This window comes from Drosophila santomea, chromosome 3R, assembly GCF_016746245.2.
Source record: "Drosophila santomea strain STO CAGO 1482 chromosome 3R, Prin_Dsan_1.1, whole genome shotgun sequence".
NCBI lineage: Eukaryota > Metazoa > Arthropoda > Insecta > Diptera > Drosophilidae > Drosophila > Drosophila santomea.
The window spans coordinates 6,478,433-6,502,054 of record NC_053019.2 but is presented as its reverse complement, the minus strand read 5'-3'; the positions used below and the strand labels follow the sequence as shown (position 1 = coordinate 6,502,054).

At 44.6% G+C, this 23,622-nt stretch overlaps 6 protein-coding genes across 11 annotated transcripts; 2 read left to right on the top strand and 4 right to left on the bottom strand.

Annotated features, from left to right (window-relative positions):
* Positions 1-87: 87 nt before the first annotated feature.
* LOC120453883 (acylphosphatase-2) lies at positions 88-996 on the bottom strand. 2 transcript variants are annotated; one of them, XM_039638800.2, is made up of 4 exons: positions 709-996; positions 639-655; positions 438-547; positions 88-370 (listed from the first exon to the last, which is right to left on the bottom strand). In XM_039638800.2, the coding sequence occupies exons 1-4, from the start codon at positions 911-913 to the stop codon at positions 256-258; spliced, it is 447 nt and encodes a 148-aa protein (XP_039494734.1). In that variant the 5' UTR covers positions 914-996; the 3' UTR covers positions 88-255. The 2 variants fall into 2 exon arrangements, with proteins under 2 accessions (XP_039494734.1, XP_039494733.1); XM_039638799.2 differs by having other exon boundaries at positions 88-386; positions 709-987.
* A 265-nt stretch (positions 997-1,261) lies between these two features.
* Positions 1,262-2,888, top strand: LOC120453877. Its single transcript, XM_039638791.2, has 3 exons — positions 1,262-1,499; positions 1,572-1,988; positions 2,050-2,888. The coding sequence occupies exons 1-3, from the start codon at positions 1,358-1,360 to the stop codon at positions 2,733-2,735; spliced, it is 1,245 nt and encodes a 414-aa protein (XP_039494725.1). The 5' UTR covers positions 1,262-1,357; the 3' UTR covers positions 2,736-2,888.
* LOC120453876 (transcription factor SPT20 homolog) lies at positions 2,769-4,999 on the bottom strand. Its single transcript, XM_039638790.2, has 3 exons — positions 3,944-4,999; positions 3,161-3,583; positions 2,769-3,103 (listed from the first exon to the last, which is right to left on the bottom strand). The coding sequence occupies exons 1-3, from the start codon at positions 4,874-4,876 to the stop codon at positions 2,978-2,980; spliced, it is 1,482 nt and encodes a 493-aa protein (XP_039494724.1). The 5' UTR covers positions 4,877-4,999; the 3' UTR covers positions 2,769-2,977.
* A 391-nt stretch (positions 5,000-5,390) lies between these two features.
* Positions 5,391-8,040, top strand: LOC120452511 (snRNA-activating protein complex subunit 4). Its single transcript, XM_039636765.2, has 3 exons — positions 5,391-5,893; positions 6,223-6,778; positions 6,852-8,040. The coding sequence occupies exons 1-3, from the start codon at positions 5,432-5,434 to the stop codon at positions 7,994-7,996; spliced, it is 2,163 nt and encodes a 720-aa protein (XP_039492699.1). The 5' UTR covers positions 5,391-5,431; the 3' UTR covers positions 7,997-8,040.
* On the bottom strand, positions 8,027-19,838 carry LOC120452508 (HEAT repeat-containing protein 5B). Of its 4 annotated transcripts, XM_039636762.2 has the most exons (8): positions 19,457-19,838; positions 16,387-16,803; positions 14,688-16,328; positions 14,357-14,630; positions 14,196-14,228; positions 9,997-13,738; positions 9,204-9,224; positions 8,027-8,744 (listed from the first exon to the last, which is right to left on the bottom strand). In XM_039636762.2, exons 1-8 carry the CDS (start codon positions 19,519-19,521, stop codon positions 8,419-8,421), a joined length of 6,519 nt encoding a protein of 2,172 aa, XP_039492696.2. In that variant the 5' UTR covers positions 19,522-19,838; the 3' UTR covers positions 8,027-8,418. The 4 variants fall into 4 exon arrangements, with proteins under 4 accessions (XP_039492696.2, XP_043862301.1, XP_043862302.1 ...); XM_044006366.1 differs by lacking the exon at positions 9,204-9,224 and having other exon boundaries at positions 19,457-19,837; XM_044006367.1 differs by lacking the exon at positions 14,196-14,228 and having other exon boundaries at positions 19,457-19,837.
* Positions 19,839-21,292: 1,454 nt separating this feature from the next.
* Positions 21,293-23,609, bottom strand: LOC120452512. 2 transcript variants are annotated; one of them, XM_039636766.1, is made up of 2 exons: positions 23,472-23,609; positions 21,293-22,481 (listed from the first exon to the last, which is right to left on the bottom strand). In XM_039636766.1, exon 2 carries the CDS (start codon positions 22,292-22,294, stop codon positions 21,317-21,319), a length of 978 nt encoding a protein of 325 aa, XP_039492700.1. In that variant the 5' UTR covers positions 22,295-22,481; positions 23,472-23,609; the 3' UTR covers positions 21,293-21,316. The 2 variants fall into 2 exon arrangements, with proteins under 2 accessions (XP_039492700.1, XP_039492702.1); XM_039636768.2 differs by lacking the exon at positions 23,472-23,609 and adding an exon at positions 22,585-23,465 and having other exon boundaries at positions 21,293-22,521.
* Positions 23,610-23,622: the final 13 nt, after the last annotated feature.

Genomic DNA, 23,622 nt, shown 5'->3' with positions numbered 1-23,622 from the left:
TTATATTGTTCAAAGCTAGTTCAATATAGTTTAAATTAAGATCTACACACATTCTGACAAAAATATGCACAATAAAAACGATATTGATATGGATAAAAACTTATTTATTTGGTTTAACTTATATTGAAATAAGTTCATCCATCGCATTGAATTTTAGTTCGATTTAATTTTATAACATTAGAACAATAGAACCAAATACTGTCCAAACGTGCATAAGAAAAATACAATTCCGTTTAGTTTTTAACAAATTTAAGCTTATAAAGAAAATCTAATCCACCACGATGGAGAAGTTGGTGAATGTGAATTCTGTAAGTTCAACAGTCTCACTGAAAATGCATTTGTCGATTCGACTGGTGGGGCTGCCGGTGTGCTTTAGCCAGAGGCGCCTGTAAAAGAATCACTGGATAATCAAACTTTAAATAGAAAAAATCACTCACATGGACTCAAAGGAATGTCGATGTGCTTGAATCTCGCCCTTCACCGTATTCTCGTTGGTGTTTTTGCACCAACCCCGGACTCCAAGTTTTTGAGCTCTTCGCAAGGTGTACTACCACATTGGAATTGGATTATGAATGGAAGATTACATATACATATACCTTGTTAATATAAGGAGTGTGATGATCCAAGCAAGTTCTTACCATTCGAAATGAAACGCCTGTGGGTGCAAGATCACTATTATTATGACTACCCGACTTGTGGATATCCTACCTTGCACAATCCCGAACACTTCGAATTCGCAGCTAAGGACCGGCTCATCGCTTCTATCCGATGTTACTCTTTTTTGGAACTCTGTGTGCGAAATTCTTTTGGGATCATCGCTGTTTTTTTGGGATGGTGCACCTTTATCGGATGAAGAAGGAGGAAGGGTTACCCGCCTACGTCTACCCTCAGTCTGTGTTTCATTGGAGGTCATTTTACAAATCGTATATATAACATATTTGGAGCGGTAAGCTGTCAAAACCCGATAAGTCGATAGGCACTAGGTGATTTGTGGTTTTGTATGGGTCACCCTGAATTTTAACGGTTTTATAAATAGTAAATTTTAGTAAAATTACTAGAATCAAAAAAGAATTAAAAGTTTCTTTAATACTATCAACAAATGAATCCTTTAGCAATTTGTTGAAAATTTCAAAAGCGATCTTTGAGCGGTTTATTTTAGATCTAGCTTTTTTAATTAGCCTTTTTATAATCGTAGATCGACCTGATAAGTATAGTCTGGGCTATCGGGGCATCTAAGAGTCACCCTGTGCTCAAGGCGGTTCGTTGGAACCAGTTCCGACCTGGCTTTGAACAAAACAAAATCATCCAGACAAAATAGTGAAGAACAAATATTACGCAGATACTACTTCATCGCACTATGCATACCCTGTACGCGCTTCTGAAGAACAAGCTGAGCGATGTGCATCCCCTACACAACATTGATATGACGCGGGATGTGGCCTACTTGAAGGCGGTGGTGACCAAGGAGATGCAGTTGCAATTCGACGCCAGCGAGTTGGGTGAGTGACCCTCCGATTCAGGCTGTTGTCCATTGTCTCTATTGTGTCAAGTCATCTGCTGCGCACTTGCAGAGATCATCCACCATGGACGCGTGCTAGAGGACGCGGACACCCTCAACCGAATGCTGCAGCCCAACTCCGTGATCCACTGCTTTCAGAAAATTAAACGTTACTCGCCGTACGTGCCGCCAGCCGCGACAGAGATCAACACCAAACACATCCAGGAGCTGTTTTCGTTGACCTCACACCTGCAAATCAGCGTTACCTCGCGGTTCAATATTCTGCAGAAGATACTCGCCGAGTATCCGGAATTCCGGAGAAATCTAGGTGCGCAGGCTCTTATCCGCGACTCCGTACTGTTCAACATGCTGCACGAGCCGGAGGTGGTCCAGAACCTGGTTAAAGATTATCCCCTCATCTGCGAGGCGGCTCCTTTCATTGTGGACACAATTCGCAAGGAGCTAGCCAGGAATAGCTCGGCAACGCAGTGTAACTAAATCCCCATTTTTACTTATTTTGTATATCTTATACAGCGTTTCTTCCCTTTTAGTCCAAGAGCAGGCTGCCTCGGAGTCCACCACTTCGTCAGAGGAGGAAAACTCCCTGGGAGCAGGCAGCAGCAGCAGTGGTGGAAGCAGCAGCACAGCCGTGGCAGCTGCCGCAGCCGCCAATCGGCGTGATGAGATGGCTAACATCCGTCAGATTAGCCGCCAGCAACTAGCTAACGCTTTGGCCAACGTGACCTCGTTTAATTCTCTGTCGAATATTGCACAGAGAAACGCGGACGAGGCCCTGCAGGGTGATGAAAGACCAAGAACCACCTCGGCTCCATTAGCAGGCGTTGGAGCAGCGGGAACCGCCGCAGGAAGCAGCAGTGGAGCGGTTAGCAGCGGCTCCATATCTTCAGAGTTGTTCCGCAACGAGCTGGCCCGCGCTTTTCAGTCCCTGGCGCAGAATCAACCTGCGCCAGTGGAGAACATGGAGGTGGAATCCGGAGGAGGACCGGTCCCAGAGCTAGTGGCCACAGCACCAGTTGATGATGTAGATGACGATGACGATGGTGTTGACGACAGCGATGTCCTGCCACGCTGCTATCGCCGTCATCGGTTCACTGAACAACTGCGTACCATGGCCGCCATGGGCTTTATTAATCACACCCAGAACGTTAATTATCTAGAACTTTCCGATGGGAATGTGGAACACGCTATTAATCTGCTTATGTTGGGCATGAATTAATAGGGATCGGTATTGACTAAATAGCCAACTTAATGTGCTTACTTTACGGACTTATATTTATTCTGCTGCTGAGGATTCTGAAGCATTAAACTCCCAACTTAAGCAAGGAATATCTCGCGAGAACTTGAAATAATTAAATATACATTTAGAGGAGTCATCTTGGTAAGCTGATTGGGTGGGGACTGGGGAGTTTGGGCATGGGGGTGAAAGCTGGCCGTACAAAAGGATTCCACTAAATTATACTAGTTGATTAGATAGTCCAGTGCCTTGTCCTTATTATTATTGAACTTGAGAAGCGCCGCCGAGATTTTCGATTCATCAAACCCGAGGTCCAGAAGTTCTCCCAGTGGAATAAGGTGTTCGATAATCTGAAAAAAGTCAAATTTCAGACTTAAGGCTTTTGCAAGTGTCCGAAAAGGCGTTACCTTTTTATCATCGATACCGCACAGGCTAACCACCTTTGCCACCCGTTCCAGAGGGAAACCCATAGTACTAATACGTTGAGCCAACTTCTGTGCCGGACCAGCCAGCTCCCTAAAGGAGTTTCTGTCCACCACCAACTCCACCGTTGGCTGCTGCTCCGCGTTGTGACTGTGCAGGCGGGTGCGACGCTTCTCCGCCTGCTGCAGCTCTGTCTTCAGTTCCCTCAGGATGTCAGGCACACTCCTTGACTTCATGGCCACCTCGTCCTCCGACTGGCTGAGCGCAAGCATGGAGGAAGGCGCTGGAGGAGCCCTAAAATGGTTGGGAGTCACAAATCCATTGACTTGGTAGTTGCTAAACTGTTGGTAAGAATGCTGCTGCGGGGAGTAGAAGGGCTGGTGGCTATAGCCCTGCATGTGGTACACCTGCAAAAATAATAAATAGCAGAACGTCTGTAGAAATATTTGCTATATTTTAAGTGAAATATTGGGAATGGGATTAATATTTAAAAAGTTCAAATTATGTTTTACTACTCTGTAGTACTATTTGAATCAAGAAATAGCCCCACCACCGAATTTTGATGAACTATTTATGATAAGGAATCTATCTGAAAAGTGCTAAAAAATCAACCCAATTAAATGGTATACTTCGCGTGAACGAACAATATCCGCTTTTATTACAATTAAATGAGTAATGTGGTTCCGATAATAAGAGTACAGGGATAGTACGAAATTCCATTTCCAATAGAAACAAGATAATATTAGTGCTCTTTAACTGTGTCCCACCTGGAAGTGTTCCGGTTTATGCAGCGGCTGCTTGCCGGAAGCGCTGTACATGGGCGTTGGGTATAGAGCCGTGGCTGGAATGCTTGGCTCGCTCTTGTCCTCATTATCATCACAGTGAACATGGAAATTGACGCTGTCAAGCGTCGCTTTGGTCTCCGCCAGTGTAGTCATTGCTAGCTCTACCGAAGCTGGCACTTCCTTGCTGGATGGCTGCTCCTTGGAAAGATCTTCATGCTGATGATCCTGCTGCTGATGCTCCTCTTGCTGCTGCTGTTGATCTCTGCGCTTCTCCAGCTGTGTCTGGTGCAGCACCTGAGCTAGTATGTCCAGATCGTTAATGGTCTTCAGCTCGATATTGTCGAAAGGTGTGGAGTTCATATTGTATTCAAAGTCAGCGTAGTTTAGGGAGCTATTCCGCTTGTGAAGCGTCTGCGGACTGACCACTGGAGTGGTGCTCAAGATGGTGGGCTGCAAGATATTGTGAAAATTGCACACACTTATTGACTTTGGTTCGTCGGAAGAGTCGCGTGCCTCAGCGGTGATTGGAGGTGGCTGCAGTTCCTCTTCCCTCCGTTCAGGCTCGTCCGTCTTATGCTCCTCCTCGTCCTCATCCGATGACAAATCGTCCGCATTAGGATAATCAACTGCTCCTAGCATCTCCTTCTGCCTCGCCTCCAGCGCCCGTTGGCGTTCCTCCTTGCGGCGCTCCTGGCGACTGGCTCGCTCCTCGCGCTGCTGGCGACGTAGCTGGCGCCATCGTTGTGCCTGACTCACCACAGCCCGCTCCAGCTGACAGTCATACTGGTAATCCGGATGATCCGTGTAGAAACCTACTCGGAATTGCGACAGCCGATTGAGGGTCGCCTGCGGCAGGTGGAATACGGCAGGCGGTGGTTTGTAGCGCTCGACTATCTTAACCGGGACATCTTCCATGTTACGCTAGCGCATTCACCACGAATTTTGTTAATTAAGATGCTACTACGCGTTTTTTCTCTCTGTCCTCTTTTGTTGTTCGCCGAGCAGCAGCGATAGGCGACTGGCTTGTCATCGGTTACTGCTGATTCGCTAATTTCTACCAATGTTGGTTATCGCTTTTTTAAGGTTCTCAATTAATTAGGTGTATTCTGGTTTGGTTGCGAGTCGGCCACCAGCTGATTTTAAATCTTATGAATAAATAATTTGCGTAAATAAAAAGCGGAATATATTCATAATTTGTATAGATTATGTTATACAACATAACAAATTAAAAATAAAAATTTGAATACAATTAGCCACGATAAATACGTTTATTGTTACCAAGGGTGTATGAATTTATTAAATGCATGGGGAGTAGTTTCTTATGAAATGATTTAGAAAACATAATTTGCAATATTGCAGGGTATTCAAATCATGCATACATTAAAGACCAGCAACCATGCTATCGATAGTGGAGGCCAGGCATGGTTCATCGCTAATATTCAAGGCAATGTAAACAAAACAAACCGAGAAATGGACGATGTCGAGGATCTGCGGATAAACCAGCAGCAGCTTATGAACGAGATCTCTGCCCTATTGCAAAGCACGTCGGAACGGAGCGACGCCAACGCATTGCAGTTGAATCAGGAGCTCCAACGCCGGCTCATGCAGGTCCGGACTAAAATCCTGGCCATGTTGCAAGTAGTTAGGACCCGCTTCTCTCGGAACGAGGATATCCTGGTGCGCCGGCTTAGACCTCGCTCCCATTTCGGCCCGGATTCTCTCAATCTTAGCGGTGCGATCCTGCGGAAGGGCACGTTTCGCTTCAAGGGCAACCTTTTTTTCCGAGACATCGACGGCCGAAGCTGCCCTAACAACGAGGACTACGAGGCGCGCTGCCACACGGAGATGTTTCCCACCGACTTTGACATGCACTCCAGACACGTGTGGACATTGCTGGACAAAAAGAATGTGATAATGGGGATAAAACAACAGGTGAGGATAGTATGGTTGTGGGTCTAAAATATGGACAAGTCATCTCTGCTATGAGGAGAAATTTAAATTATCACTGAGGTGTCGGCCTTTAGCCGACTTAGGTGTCGAAGTACCCTTCATTTATGAATATAGTCATACAAGCCATATAATGAGGGATAAATTTAATGGTTAATAAATGGGAATGTTAATAAACTGTAAAGTTCATAACTCAATGCATTTAAGAATTGTTTACCAATGAACTCAGATTGCTTGCCAAATAACCATTTATAACTATTAAAAGTTAAAAAGCAAATAATAATATTCTGTGTTAATAAAAACTCAATTCTCAGTTAATTGACCATAGGGCCCACAATACAAATGCGTTGCCCAGTGGAAGCCTTAAGCGTAAGCCAACGGATCGGCACTTAAACACCCTGGTAAGTCTGTTGGCGTCTGCGGACAGTAGCTTCAGCATCGACTGGAACCAGATCAGCACTCTGGACTTGGAATATCGGCACTCTCCGTATAGTTGTGAGGCAATGTGGCGGGTGTACTTATCCCCTGATCTCAGGCGAGACGATTGGTCACCCGAGGAGGACGAAACCCTGTTGGCGGTGGCAACTGCGAATAGGATGCAAAACTGGGAGTTGACAGCCGCGTCGCTAGAACGACGTTCCGACTACCAGTGCTTCGTTCGCTTTCATACCGCCTTGCGTTATCTGATGGAGCCAAAGACCAGCTGTCGCTGGAGCGATGAGGATAACGACAGACTAAGGGAGATCGTTGATAGAAATACGGCAAACGGGGTAATTAACTGGAAGAAAGTCGTGGAGTACTTTCCGGACAAGTCTAAGTCAACGCTGATTGGTCGTTATTACTACGTGTTGCATCCTCGCATCAGTCACGGTGGGTACCAAATTTATATTATCACTTTTGATTGTTCTTTATTTTATTTAAAATCCAACTTATATTATTGCAGAAGCCTTCACTACCAAAGAGGACATGATGCTGTTCGCCGCCGTTGAAGAGTACAATGGGAAGTTTCACTGCTTTCCGCGATCTCTTTTCCCAAACCGGTCGTTAACACAGCTCCGAACTCGCTACCACAATGTACTAGCACAGCGCAACAAGACAGACTCCTGGTCCGTACAGGACGACACCCAACTAATGAGCTTCGTAACGCAATACGGGGCATCCCAGTGGCTGAACTGTGCCACATTCTTGGGCAATCACACACGGACCAGCTGTCGAACCCGCTTCCTAGTCATCAAGAAATTCCTTGAACAAAATCCCAATGCAAAAGTGGAAGACTTGCCACGCCGCCGATCGAAGAAGGTGTCATTGGTCAACTCTGAAAACTGGGCGCAGCGTTTGCAAGAGTGGCAAGAGAACCCAGAGTCGTTAGTTAAAGCTGAAAGCACTAAAAGAACTCGGATGCGAGGACCCAGATCAAAGAAGGCTAAGATTGAGCGAGAGAGTTCATCAAAACTTATGAAAGTGGATTTAGAGTTGTGCGAGTTCTTTAAGTATAGTTACAATCTACCGGTTGCGACTGCAAAAACATTTCCAGTTCCATATGACCTTTTTAACATTGCGTATGTGGTCAGAGCTCTTGCATATAAGCCACCAATTCGTCCCTCGCTCTTACAAAACATATTTTTGCCAAATGAACTGCTTAAGTGTTACAATAGCATGATCCGGAACCTTCCGGACGAGAAAGGTGATTTGAAGAGCCCACTTTTGCCACCCAACTGGTCAACGATGATGGGATTTCGGGCTTTGTGCATTCTTTCTGGAGATTGTCGCAAGAAAGGTACGGAAGTACGGGGCTTCGAATATAATGAATCTGCACCACCCATCCAGCTTTTCCGCAAGAGGTTGCGAGCTCTGTTCTATCGTACCACTCTTCTCAGCCGCTTGGAATCGCAACTCTTTACGGACCTACCCTCAGCATTAGTGTCTCTGCCACGACCCAATCCCAATTTAGCAAAACTGGGTACACATGTTGTCTTAATCGATCCCGAACCGGAACAACAGAATGATCTAAAATCTGAGCCGCTTAGCGAAGATGAAGTGATTAATACAGTCAAGCAGGAAGTGGAAATGGAATATATAGTTCCATAGGAATTATAAATAAAAATACATATTGAAATATTTAAGCTTTAAAAGTTTATATTTTTTTACTTTATATCGCGTTATATAATAATTCATTACAATGGCTAACAAATAATTTATAAACTTGTAGGTACTTTCAACGTATTTCACATACAACAAAATCAAATGCCGGACCGATGTGCATTAGGGTGGCTCATTTTTCTGAATGTAGTTTAAAAATTTTGCTTTTTTTTGGTTGCCGTTTAAGAATTCTTTCAAAATGTAACCTTTATCCTGGATGTTTATATAGAGCAGAATTGTCAAAACCTTATTTTCAATATAAAAAGAACCGATCCATCCTATTGTACATGCGGCCCCAATGCATTACAAAGCATTTTTATGTTAGCACTAGCAGCTTGAGGACTATTTTGTTCGAATCCCAGAGGAGGCGCTCATTGGAAGTTACTGAAATCCGTCTTCAGCTTAATCGTGGGCTTCTGCGGCTTGGCCAGCAGGTTCCTTTGCGCCTCGCTTGCCTTTTGGGCAATGTTAATCGACTGTTGCTGGCTGCGAATGGCCGCTTCTAGTTTTTGTCGCAGTTCCGGGGTTTGACCCATTAGGGCTTTGAATTCCTGCGGATATTTGGGACCGATCTTCAGTAGCCACTGCAGCGCCTGGTCGTGGAGCTGCCGTTGGTATTTTGGCAGCGTCCGGAGTCGACTAGGTTCCGCAAGGAATCCAATAAGCACAGGGACCAATAAAGTCAGCATTTGAATATCTGTGAAGTGTTGACAGGGAAACAATTAATATTTTAAACTTAAGTTGACATGCTTGCTAAACAGAACACCCATTCAAGAGATAGACAAGTCGTGTCATCCCATACGTTTACTTCATACGTGCAACATTTAAAGCGTAATCCTCTTTGACAACAAGAACTAGAAACTAGGTGCTCAGCTATTCTATGGATTGGTGCATAGGAAAACATTAAGGGTGCAATTAACGAAGCATTTCAAAACTAAATGACAGTTAAGATACTATAATTAAAGTTTTTTTGTTGTAGAAGAAGTATTTAACTTGCAATCAGTAAGACGACGACGATGTAGTAAAATACGACGTAACAACGCGTGTCAAAGATAAGAAATTAAAACTTTTTATGTTTCGTTTGAACTGCCTTATATTTCTGAAATGCTTATTCGACATGAAACATGTGAGTTTGCGATCGAGCTCTTCTATTTACCTTGTAGTAAGTTTATGTTTCCTAACGTTTGATTTCATTTTTGGTTTAGTGTTTTGTAAATGATTTGTGAGTTGATAAAAAGAGAAGACAGAGAAGAGAGCAAATATATAATAACGTATTTCTTTTTTTTCCCCAAAGTGTGAAGTTTGAAATGTATGTTACTTAACCAATACTTTGTCTGCATTCCAAGAGATATTTGTAGAAAACAGATCGATATGACAGAGCAGCCTAACGGCAAATGTTGGAAAGGGGAGAGTGTCAACTATATAAGCGGGAAGGGGGTACTGCTATGAACTATATTATAAGATGGGGTACTCCTGCACCAAATGCAAGTTATGTCGAATTTGAGAAGTTATGATAGTAATATTTAATCTTTTTATTCACAACAATTGAACATGAAATAAGTTGTCTTCTAAAGAAAGCTATAATGTAAAAACTTGTTATCAAATTTTATAATATGCTAACCTCTTAATTAACAATCAAGAAAAAACGCTGGACTTTTAGATATCTATTGATTTAGCTATTTGAAGTGCAAAGAAGAAATTACAACCTTTTTCTGAAATATCAATATAAATTTGAAAAAATGGACACAGCCACGTCGTCTAGGCATGTTATAATTGTAAATTATACCATTCCTTAAATTCAAAGGCATCCATTTTAAATCTATTTATATAATATATTCAAAAACATGTTCTTAAGGTTAAATTCTAAAATATTCTTACTAAAATAGGAGTACCCCGTGTCTTAAAGAAAGACCCAGCTAAATAATTCTCAATTATACCCATTTACTTACGGTTTTGTGGCTCCGACAAGTCTATAAGTTGCTCAACGGTAATGATGCTCTCAAGGGTGACCTGTAGCTCCAGCTCGCCTGTGGGCACCTTGCTGGACTCCGCATACAACGATTCGATTATCCTCGGCGCAAGTGCGTGGATGTAAGGGGTTGCCGTCTTTAATTCGGCCCGAGCGAAGATCGATCGAGTGGTCTCGATGCAGCGCAGCTTTACGGATAGGTGCTCCGACTGCAGGCACTGCCGGAAGTGATTAATGCAGGGATATTGCAATGAAGGAGTAGACACAACGGAGGCGGGCGTATGTAGGATGAAAACAGTGATGGCCAACAGCATAGTGACCTCGTCGACTTTCCTTTCCTCGTTATCGCCAGCCGTTTTGGTGAGATCCACAATGGTGGCCAGGGCACTTTGAAGTAACTGTTGCCATTCCTCGGTTGTCTCCTCTACTTTAGCCCACTTGTGGACACAAACGGATCGCAAGCACTGCAAGGCAGACTTCACAGCACATGTATTTGCCAAAATAGTACTATCTATGGCCGACTTGTTGGCGATTTCCTTAACGATACTAGTTGTCATATACAGGACGGTGGGCAGGATTGCTAGGGCACCTTTGGGTGTACACAAATCCAGCAACTGTTCGACGCACTGCAGTCCGCTGGCTACAAGCAGGCCGTTTTCATCACCCAGCACCGAGAAGAAGGACGAGCCAGTGGCCATTTTGGCATAAGCAAAATCCAGCTGCAGGCCAGAGCCACCAGCTCCCTGCCTCGTGGGATTCATCGTAGGTATTTGGCGAACAAATAGACAAAGACAAACCTCCAGGACGGCGTAGACATGCGAGCTTCCTGGCTGCATAGAATCATCTTCACCATGTCGCTCTCCATCCCCCTCTTCAGAGTTTGCATTATTGTCCCGTTTCCTTTCCAAATCTTCTCTAGCAGCACGGATCGTTTGCTTCAAAATTTCCACGCACAGAAGTTGTACGAGTAATTCATCTCTCGTCAGTATCTGACGGTGTAGAACATGGCAGAGTTCAATGGTTAAAGCCCGATCCTTGACCAACTGTCTCCTAGCCCAATCAGAATCAAAGATGCTGTGCAGTGAGCGAAGGCAGCTCACAATGTTTCTAGGCCTCTCAGAACTTCTCATGCTGCAGAGTGCCTCCATGCATATGCCGAAGATCATATGGAAGCGATCCGCCGACAAAGATCCGTGAGTGATCTGATTATTATTGGATTCCGCTGCGGCTTCACTTGTATCAAGATGACGCGCGAACCCCTCATCCCTTAACCATAGTGCAGAGGCATAGAGGATTGGGGGCCAACTGGTCATGTAATGTGGTTTTGACGAGTTAATTGTGTCCGTGGTGTAAAAAGCTCCTCCGTCGTGTGGTAGTTGGGATTGGAACTCCGCAGGTAGGAGCAGCAAGGCGTGATCCTTCATAGCACTTAGCCAGTGTGTTGAAAGATTGTGAAGCTCAGGTTGCACCAATCCTAGAAGACTTTCACCTCTACTGTCAGGAACATCTGAGTCCGTTTCCACATTGGCTGAGGATTGTAAGCCGGACTGTTGGGATTGGAGATTTAGTAAGGAAGCCGGAGCTTTTCCATTTCCTATCATGGCCACAATATAAACCTCTGCCCACGCCTTTAGGATGCTTAGCTTCTCCAAAGTAGCCATTGATTCATTATATAACTGAGTGCTGTTGGTTTTTGAGGAAAGCTTATCAAGGGAACTGACTAGCAGCTGATGAACTCTTTTTAGATCCCCTATGTCGCGAGCTACTCCAGATCCAATCCACGCTGAACAAACTTCACAAGCAGCAGCCGTCACATGAGAGGGAGTATCCGGCGCGAAAGCAGGACGCAAAGCAGCTCCCACCTGAGCCTGGAACTGCTCTAAGAGTAGATGACCGGGGAATTCTGGTTCTGGAACATTAGCGAATCGATCGATTATTTCCTGCAGAGTGCGCAATCCTTCTAATCTTAATTGATCCGAGTCCGAGGTGGCGGCCATGAAGGACATTCGAATAAGTTCCGCCAAGTGCAGGATGAGGTAATCCCCGCGAGAGCGAATGAGTTGCTGTTCCTTAGCCTGTAAGAGATCAAAGTGCACTGAACTGGCCGCTTCACAGCTGGCTATGATCCGTCGCACGCACTGGGCGGCGAAAACACGAGTTGGCCACCTTGGTTGAACTGCCGGATGGGTGGATGTGTTCTCTTCTGCTCGGTATTCTGTTACATCATCAGCATACTCTTCCTCTTCGTCCTCGTCCACATCTTCTCCCCCAGCATCTTTGCTCTTGCTTTGTTCTCCACTAGCAGGATCATCATTTAGTCCTCCTTCCACAGCGACGGTTAACACGTTCTTGCACAGACTCAACCAGGAGCTGAGATTATCTGCAGCCAGCATTTGAAGCATGGAAGTAAGCGTATCATGAATGTTTCTCAGCATCTCGGCATCCGTTTCTGTGTCGAGCAGAGAGAAAAGCAATCCTGGAAGTCCATACTCCGTTATTACCAAATCGGGAAGATGTTCGGCGTTAATAGTTAAGGCTAATTCACAAACTTCTTTAGCTTCCCGATGTGCCAACTGCCGGAGACAGGAAACGGAGGCCTTGCGAAGTATGAAATAGTTACAGGATAGCATTCCAACTAGAGTGGGCACCAACTCTTCTAGTTGCAGAGATTTACTGGCAAAAAGATGTAGCTGCTGTAGGCAACCAATGGCCTCAGCTTGCACAAGTGGATCTGAGTGTGATTGAAGGAGAGCGGCTGAACAGAGGAAGGATCCTCTCATACTGACTACTGGTCCACCTCCTCCTTGTAGCTCCGGTCCCACGGTGGTGATCAACGCATTGACTACGCGGCCCACACACTGATGTACATCAACATGAGCGTGGGGTACGGTAAGTAGAAGTTTCAGGCACAGCGTCAGGGTTGCCTCCACATAGCCGCGGAACATTGGACCTCCGGAATCGGCAATCTGCGCTAAAGCATAAAGCGACCAAGCCTGTACCACTGGCGATGCACTATCTTGACCCAAGGCCAGAAGAATAGATACACTAGTGCTCAGATGCTGCGACGAGCCCATGCCACCCACGTAGCGATGCAGGCAGCCGAGGGCATGTGAATGTCCAGTCCTCGTAACCACATCTCTGGCAGACTTTAGTTTATCGAAACTATTTTGAGCCAACTCCGCGGTAAAATGGGAATCTCCCACGACCTGGGCTAATCGTCCCAAGGCCTCTCCAGCCGCACACCGAATGGTCGAATTGGCACTCGTCAACGAAGCAACTACCAATGCCGTGGCACTTTTTCGTACATCCTCCTGGCCTAGGCTTGTCTTGCTATCTGTCAGATTCTTTAGAGCGCAAAGCAGAGCCGTAAAGATATTCATTTGGACGGCTTCTTGGCGACTGCTCTTGGCCTGGCGAATACACTCAGTAAAGTGCTCTAGCATCTGCAGCCTATGCTTGTTTGCCACTTTGGGAAAGATGGTTCCATACAGAGTCACTGCCATATCGATCACTGCCACTCCAAGTGGCAATGGTCCTGGACACTGTTGTGCCTTGCTGATCTGCTGGATGTTGCTTCCTCCGCCGCCACTGCTTCCACCAGTGGATGTTGTTGATGCACCATTGGAGCTGGATCCAGTGCCTTGGGCAGACCAACTGGGACGGTAGAGACAGCATGGATCGTGCTCTAGGGCGCCAGATCCCGCGGCGCTATTGGGTTGCAGCTAAAACACAAAGAGTTTTTTATTATTAATGATACTAATTAATCTGCAGTTTAACTAAAAAACAACTTATAACAAAATTAAGATAATTCAAAATTCATGCACGCAGGAAAATAGAAACCATATCAATGCTAAAATGATTTGCTCAGCAATAATTAAGAAGCTATATACATTTTTATAAGGTTAACAACAAAAGAGCTTACTGAAAGCATATCAATAGTTTGCATTCGATATCGAAATTTTAAAAACAATTTAGCTACAAAATAAAAACGTGGCTTTATGTTCAGCTTGTGAACCTATTAAAATCTCACACTTGAACATTTTTAAAATTTTTACTCATGCTCAATTAGGAATCAAAATCAATTCCATTGTGTTGAATAATAAATATAGGCTAATATACATGTAACGGCGTAATAAAACCAGAAACAAACACTGGTAGCAGATATTGCACTCCACTTACATGCTCGCCATCGACTTTGCGATTGGGCTCCATCTTTGGATAAGCACAATTATAGAGAGAAGGGTGGAAAAACAGTGAATTGGGGTTCACGGATAGACAGTTGGTTCAGCGTACACACACATTTATGGGAAGATGTACCCAAGCTCCCAAATTAAACCCACCTGATCTTCAATGGTGCGATGATTAGTTTCCTGCAGCCAAGTGCCCAGTATGATCGAATCATCACCATGACAAAGCGTCCGCAACAAAGAGTTTGTAGTGTTGGCCGCGTTATCCGCAAGAGTAAACTCCGAGACGAGCATGCGGAGAAGATGCGTATAGGAGGCCTCTAGTGCATTAGCCGGCAGCAGAGTCAGCGTTTCAAAGAGACGCAGCCGTACCATAGCTGCCGGAGCCTTGAGCTGGGTTCCATAGCTCTTCAGTACAGATGCCAAGCTGGAAAAAGTATCAATAAGCGTGACAGATAAGCTGAATTTAAAAGATGACACTCACTTGACCAGCATGGCCAGTGCGCTTTCGATGGGGGTGAGCAGTCGTCTGGTTATGTCTTCGTTGAGCAGATCCGGGCAGTTAAGCAGGAAGCTGTGCATTACAGAGAGAGCTCCAGCTCTGCCCTCTAGCGTCACCTGCCAAGTGAAGGCATCACCACGAGCCTTTTCCGATTCAAGCTCTTTGTTGGACCGCGGAAACGAGTTCCGCCACAGTAGCAGCATCCGCGGCAGCAGTCCCTTGACTACCGGCGATCCTAAAGTCATTATTGCTCCAATTAATAGCCAGCCGGCCTGGGTACGGTGCAGCGACATGCGGCTATTCTGGGAAGCAGATCGCAGCAGTTCCTCCGCACAGTTGAACACGACCTTGCCCTTTGTGTGGGGTATGCCCAATGGCGAGTACCGAACGCTTCCCAAAATTGCCGCCAAAGCGCAGCTATATCCGGCCATTGCTTCTGGCGAGGATCGCATTTGCTCGATGGCCTCCACGAAGCGATCAATCAGTGGCGTGATTTGCCCAGGAACCGCCACACAAGCGCATCGTAAGCACCAAGCGGCAGCCAAACGGGCAGCGGCACAGGGATGTACCAAAACGGCACAGGTGGCATCGATAGCTTGCAGGGATTGATCTCCCAACAAGTTCTGAGCTGTGGTTCCTAATCCAATTAGTAGGGAACTAAGTTCCTGGAGGGCACACACCAGCAGGTGCTGACTGAACAAAGTTTCTTGATTGGAATCCTTGGCGTTCTCGGGATTAAAGTCAATAGAGTTCATCTGTTTGGCTACCAGATGGACCAGTTCCTTGCAGGCAGCGCTTTGCGCCTTTTCGCCTAGCATCTTGCCAATCGTTGATCGGAGTATAAAGCTGATGCATTTGCGCGAATACACAGCATCCACGTGGGAGCACGCTGCCTTTGGATTGGCCACCAAATCCAAAACGTGTGCCAGAAATGTGTTTAACTGTCGTTCCAACCAAACGCTGCCCATGAATTGCACAAAAACAACGTAGGCATGCGTTACACCCACTCGTACTTCTCGGTTGACTCCTGAGCTGCCTTTAATAATCTCTCCGGTACCCTTGAGAAAAGAGGCGCCACCTCGAAGGAAACCTGACATTAGGATGCCCAGCGCTTCATCGAGGGAAACCAAACGTTGCGTAGCTCCTTTGGCCGCCTGTATAGCCACCACTTGTCCCTGCTTCTTTTTGCCTGTTGCGGCTTCTGCCAGTTGTTGAGTGTAGGCCAGAAGTGTTCCCAGCAGTTGAGCTACTGCACATCGCACTTCGTAGTTGCTGCCGTCAAAGGCTCGGAAGCATAATGTTCCCAGGCTTTCCAACTCCGTTTGGTACAGGAATGGTGCACTGTATATCATTTTGAGGATGCAGCGGGCTGCAGCCACACGAACAGCCATAACTCGGTCCAATAGGCAATGCTTGGCAGCCTTGTAAATATCCTTGTGCACGTTGGCAATGGCGGTTCCCATGCCAGCGCTCACCTTCTCCAGCGTGTGCATGATCTCAATTCGCGCCTGCGACTCAGCGTTGCGAAGTGTTCGAATAAGGATCTGCACCGTATCCTCGTAGGTGCGGCCCATCATCCTGCCCAGCTTTTCATACATCGAACCCAGCACGCAGATGGCGGCGCTAGGGATGAAAGAGACTGAGTTTCTATTTGGTATATATTTATATGAAATATACTCACAGCTTGGTGGGCAAGTAGCTGGGCGAATCGTCCTTGTTTTTCAGGATGTCATTGCAGGCGTTGACGGTGTCAAAGAGCATGAAGGTGTCACCCACGGAGAATAGCGTGGCCAACGCGCTAGCGATGAGCTTACGAATGGGCGGACCTGGAGCACCCTGGATTCGTTCAGAGAGCTGCTGCACCAGCTTCTTCTGGCTCGCCTTGATCTCCGCCTTGGACACCAGTGGCAGGGCCTTCTCCAAGTAGCGCAGCCATTCCAATTCGAACACAGGCCGCTTGTGTTCGGGCAACTGCTTGAGAGCCTCCTCATTAAGGGTCAAAGTGTGGGCCAGCTCCATTTCGGATAAAGCTTCCTCCTCAGTTTCCGGACGTCCCCTTGCGGATGAGGCGGAAAAATGGTCGCTGTTTATAAACGATCTGCAGAACAAGTGAGGAAAAATAATATAAATTGCGGAATGTTTCTCTAATTAAACGCAACATATGGTTTATGAGTGTGTTCGTGACTATTAAGTTGACCTTTGGCCTTGCCATTTGAGTCTACTAGTACGGACAGCTGCATTATCGATTCAAATTTTTGGATCGCTTAACAGATTAGGCTTAAAAATAAAGATTATTTCACTATGTTAAGTATGCATGTTATGTTTTCTTCTTCACCAAGTGTGCAGATCAACATTAATTGATATTTATGTACGTATGTGACTTAAAAAACAAGGATTAGCCATAAATGTAGAGTTGTGAAATAGATGGTAATTGGTAGGAAAACAAATTTATTAAATGTAACTATTGAAAAGATACAATTTTTTATTTATAACAGTCCCTTAAACCAAAGCAAATATGCCTTCAAAACTAGCCACTAAAAAGTAGAGCAATCTACGGAATATACGTTTATAATAGAAGGGGCGCAGCGTGGTATTGTGTGGAAAAGTATGCATCACTCAATCTATATATACGGCGCTGATGACGGTGATGAAGTCAACCCAGAAACATATACAAATGTATCGATGCGCGGCCACACTTCGGCGGAAACTGCACTGGTAGCGACTATTATGTCCACCCACACCCGCCCTACTTTCTTGTTTTATCCACAAACCCACTCCCATCCAGCTTCGATAAGTGCGGGAAAGAGCTGTTGCCTTGGGCTCGATGGCAGCGCCCGTTGACACAGATGGCGGCAAAGTCAAGAGGCACCAAATCATTAACGAGAAACAAAGACTTTTCCTACGGAAAATCAAAGGGGTCCAATGCGGATGCGTCTCTTGTCCTCGTCATTTTTGTGCAATGTGCGAAATGATGTCCGCTGGCTATGGGTATTGGGGTAAGCCGAGACAATGGAAAGGATTTGTGGGGGGCGGGCTGCAATTTAATGGTTGGGAGCACCATGGTGCTTGGGAAGGTCGTTTTCAATAATTGCTTAACTGGAAAGATTCTGACATGTTTGTAAGAGTGATTTCATTAGGACCTTTTTCAGGAACTTTTTATACCCGTTACTCGTAGAGTAAAAGGGTATACTAGATTCGTTGAAAAGTATGTAACAGGCAGAAGGAAGCGTTTCCGACCATATAAAACATATATATTCTTGATCAGGAGCAATAGTCGATCTGGACATGTCCGTCTGTCTGTCCGCATGAACGTCGAGATCTCAGGAACTATTAAAGCTAGAAAGTTGAGATTAGGCATACAAACTCCAGAGACATAGACGCAGCGCAAGTTTGTCGATTCATGTTGCCACGCCCACTCTAACGCTCACAAACCGCCCAAAGCTGCCACGCCCACACTTTTGAAAAATGTGATATTTTTTAATTTTTGTATTAGTCTTGTAAATTTATATTTATTTGCCAAAAAACTTTTTGCCACTCCCACTCTTACGCCCACAAACCGCCAAAAACTGTCACTGTTGAAGACTCTCCTTCGCACTTTCACTAGCTGAGTAACGGGTATCAGATAGTCGGGGAACTCGACTATAGCGTTCTCTCTTGTTTTAAATATTATTTATTTATTTTATTAGTGCAGATAAAAATGTATATTTTCAACGCTCAGTCAGTTTTTTGAGTAAAATTTTGGCATTTATTTATAGGGAGTCCTTACAAAAATGGTTATTCAGTCCTCAACCCAATACAGAATGATTACATCCACTTTGGTAAACATTTTTTTTAAAGGGTATGTGCAATTTCCTATGACTAATTGTCGGCCTCTCAAAGGGTATCCCGTGCCTTGGGGTTATTGGTTCCAGGGGTTTCTGTTCGATGCAGCTCCTTTCCTCTGCTTCTTTGTTGTCTTTGGTCTTTGTTTGCGGTTTGTGCCTCGAGTGGCTTGCATGGCATGTTGCACAAGGCACATATTCTCACACTGCTTACAATTTCGGTGGAAAAAATAGCACTAAAAATAAGATATATCACATTTATCCGTTTCATGCTCTCATAAAACTAAAATTGCCAAACATGTGTTCTTAGTGAGCTGTGACTAAAATATTTGTTGTTAAGCTTAGTAAGAATAAGATTTATTTAATTTAACGCTGATTTACTAGTCATCATTAAAATATTTTGAATACGTAAATGTTACTAGAGTGATGAGTATTTCCTTTTGTTGTAAAAACAACAATGTCTAAATGTAATGCCCTCATTCATAATTTATAATCGATCCATTACAATTTCTTCGCCTTACTATGAAAAAGAATTTTGGTGCTATTATTTTGACCATCGCTGTGTGCACATACAAGAAGAAATAATCCTCTGACGTGAGGACACCGACCCATTGACGTCTGCAGGCTCGAGTTACATAAATCACCGTCGGGCTGCTGCACCGCCCCCTGGCGCACACTTTACCGCCTACAAAAGGAAAACAAGTAAAACCTGTAAGGTGCAACCCAGCTAGAGAAAAGAAATCAAGAAGCAGCCACAAATGCAAGTCCCGGCTAGACTTGTCCTGTGGAATACGGAACATCAGGGTGACTCGTTCGCCGGTGGGTGGTGATTTCCTTTGGGTAGTGGTGGTGGTGGTTGACTTTTCCACTTTCCACCCCCCTCGAGCACCCCACCCTCCTGCTTTGTTTTTGTTTTCTTCCTAAATTTACCTGCGCGCCTCGAAGATAACTTTGCGCAGAAATTGCGGCGTGCGTGCAAAGTTTAAGTTTTCCATTGTTGTGGCTTGCTGTGTCGTCACATTACCAGAAAACTTTCTTTGGCTTTTCTCTCGCCAATCTGCAGCCTGCAACTTTCACACGAATCGATAACTTTTCCACAACAGCACTTTCAGCACAAGTTTTTAACTGTCTCAATGGATTTTGTTTAAAATTCCTTGTTATTATTGCTTTGCTTTCAGTTTCATCAGGGCAATTAATTCTTCAATAGCTTGTCACTCGATGTGGCGTAAGTGGCGAAAAAAAACCGAATTAGATGAGATTACAGGCGCTACTCTGGAGAAGAAGCAGGCCCAACCAGATCCGCTTACACTTGCTTCGCGCACCGAGTACAAAAACAAAATGAAATGAAAGAGCGTTGGCAAACAGCAACCCACCGAACGAAAGAGTGCTCTCTCTTAATACCCTTTCTGAGGGTAAAATCGCTGCCAGATGTTAGCGGCCCCATTTATATTAATTTATTTGCTAACATCTAGAAAAAAAATTTCTTTGAACAACATTTGTTTCCCCTATTAATAAAGTTAAAAAATATATTTATAACAAACTTTTTTAGTATAGTTGAAAAACACATACAAATAAATTTTGTAACATACCATGCAAATATGTTTCGCCTATCTGCTATAAACCGCCTGTAGAAGTGTATACACCACTTCAGTATGTAAATGAATAAATTTCAAAGTGAGAGAGCGCCAAAACAAAATAAAATCAAAGAGCGGTGGAAAGAACACAAGAAAAACATCCCAGTGCAGCAGCAATAGCAACAAGAGGGGCATGTTCAAGAAGAGTACGAGTACGAGTACGGTGGCAAGTGCTGCGGAAGAGAGCGGCTTGTGAGAGAGCGCCGATGACGTCGCACGTTAAAATCGCAGCTGATTTAGCAACAATTTGCAGCCGGCGGACCTGTTATAGACTTTTAGGCACATTAGCACCGATGCACACACCCACATTGGCGTGAACTATGTCAATGTGTCACTTAAGTTGTTTGGCTGACTCGGTGCTCAAGGAGACGGAAGGGCGGTGGGGGTACTCTGTGTCCAATGTCCTGTTCGCTTTGTCCTAAAAGAATACTTTCGGTGGCACTTCCGGTCGTAAAGGGTCTACAAACTGATTTAGAATCGGTTCCAAATACAAAATGTAATCACAAACCAAGAGTTCCTCGACTATCAGATACCTGTTACTCAGCTTGTGGGAGTGCGAACGGGTAATTTTAACATTGTTTTAGTATACATATATACTTTATATATGTATGTACATATTTACTTTATATATGTATGTACATATATACTTCATAGGGGCGGAAACGATTCCTTTTAGCTGTTAGAGACTTCATCGAAGTACGAGTAGTATGAGTAACGAGTATAAATAGCTGTCCGATCTAAATTAATCTTTTTGAATACCAAAGAAGAAATACTAGTAACACGAATATTAATGAGTAGTGTGGTATGGTACACCAGTGCAAATCAAACCTAATTTCAACCTGCGAGTCATAGATTTATTTGAATTCCAATATTATTAGTGCCACGGCTGTTTTACCAGCTACAAAATATAGTAAAAAGAACAAGTCGATGCTACTAATTTCCAATGATAGAACAAGAATGCGATAAAAATTATGTATAACAAATTGTTGTACACTGTCTAAGTTTTAAAAAAAAAGGCACAAATAAATAATAAAAATTATTTTATCAATGCTTGGGTCAATATGATTTAAGTTAATTATTTCCTAAAACAAAAATTCAAATTTATCAAAGAACACACAATTGTAAGGTCGACTTTATTGTAACTTATCCTAGGAGCTTAAGGTAAAAACTGCATGCTGGGAATAAAAGTCAATGCCTTGGAAGTGGCGCTTTTGGGATTCCCCAGATCTTTGGCGATTCCCTGGACGCGGGCCACCACGTCACTGCGCTGGATATCGCCCCGGTCCAGCATCCTTTTAAAGAGAGTATGCAATTGCCTGGCGGCAGAAACCTGGGACAACGCGTGCAGCTCCACCAGCAGATCCTCGGAATATCCCTCATACTTGCTCAGACTCGCCGCCTTGGCATCGCGCTTTAGAAGATCGTAAACCAGCAGGAAATCCACGTAGGGCTTTGTGGGGGGAACCCGCTTTTTGCCAGCTATCGAGGCGGTACTCCATCGATCCATCGCGGACTCAGAACCAAAAGCTGCCCTTCCGTAATTATCGTCGTAGAGGCGCAAAAAGTTATCCAGCGACTCCACGTCGTTGGTAAAGTCGTAGCGCTCGTTTTGAATATCGCGGATCAAAGACAAAGACAGGTCATCAAAGTCCTCATCATCTCCGATTTCTGCAAATAGATCGTTGCCCTCAAGAGACTTTTCCGGCGGGGTGGCTGGTGCGAAAATTGCCGGACGGTGCGGCAAAGTGGGTGGGGATGTGGGTCTCTCGGTAGTGGAAGTTCTATGCGGGGTCTCCCACCAACTTGGCGGTTGCCACCAGCCCATGCCACCAGATCCAGACACAACTCCTCCAATCGGTCGCCTTGTTGTAGAGGTTTTCATTCTCGTGGGCAACGGTGTGGATGGTCGCGGACTGGCGGTGGTTGATTCCACTCCTTCATCATCCGCACTGAAAGGAGGCTCCACTGTTGTGCTGGATAGTGGCTCGTACTGCAGCAAGTCTATATAGTATGCCAAGGCCTGCATGGAGGCGGGCAGATAGCTGGTCAGTAGGTTAGCTGGCACCACTGGAGCCACTAGGTGACCCACTAGAAGCACCACCAGCATTGGACGAAGCATTAGCCCACTGCGCATTTCTTGCGTTTTCTTACTTTCTTCTGGCGGGAACGGTTTGCTCTGGGGGAATGGAGGCACTCAACTGAAGCGACTCTTCCCAGCAGCCAGCGAGCATCTGTAGTTGTCTCTGTATATCTGTCTTTGTCCCCGTATCTGTATCTGGTTTCCAAAATGGGTGACAGCGGGTTCGGCTTTATCTTATACTCTTTCATAAGGTATTTCATTACGAAGAAAATATTAAAAATCTTTTGGGTCAAACGATTAATATTAAACTGGATTGATTCTATATATGTGTGAATGTTTATTACATAATAATCTGCTAAAAACTTTTTGCTTTCCTTCTAAAAATTCCTTTTCAAATAATTTGCCTCAATGGAATAAAAAATAATGTATCCCTTTAACATCATTATTTTCTGAGCGTACTTATAGCTTCGGTGTTTGTTTTATTTTTTCACCTGCTATTTTTTTTGGGGTTTTAGCAAACTCGTTGAGTGGAGAGGCCAGCGACCGCGATCGCCGCTTGTTGCGTAAATTTTGTAACCACCGATGACCGGAGGAGAATGTTGTTCTTGGAAAGAGTGAAAGATGTTCCGTTGCCAAAAGAAGAACCAGTTTGGTCATAAATATGCAAAGTGTGCACAAACACAGGCAGACAGCAGGCGTACCGCAAATAAACCTGATTTAGGTTGCTTCATTTATTTGGGAAGAGTACAAAAGAACTTACATCAAATGAAATGCATCTTTGGTGCAGTTTTACATTCACTTGCCAGAGCTACATTTTGAGAGCCACTGATGTCCGCTGTCGATCAAAAAGGAGAGCCAGAGAGACCGGCAAACAGCTGTTTGAGAAGCATTAACCTGTTGTTGTTGCTCTTGAGTTTGCTTGCTAGATGAGTTTTCGCTTTTTTCGAGCAAATTGGAGCAAGGCAAACGAGTCAGCATTAACGGGTTTTTAACGCAAACTGTGCCACTAGTATTTTATGGCATACATAACGGTCTCACACACGCACATCTAAACTTTTTGCACTTCCGCCTGGCCAATTAGCACTTAATAGTGTCATGTGTATTTGTTGACGCGTCAGAATCATACACACACACAGGTATCAATTTCACAGGCACACTCCCACACCCAAATTAGCCCCAAGCAAATGGTGGCTTTGTTTTCAATTCCGAAGTATTTTCAGGCCCAACTCACCGTCTCAGTTGGTGCACAAACAAGTTTACACATTAAATCACACTCCTCACATGGTTATTGCTTTTAGTTTACTAGAAAAATTGCATTTTTCACGAATTTTCACTGCGCTGCGATATGTGTTGTGTAGGCTAGCTCGATAACTTTTACCGAT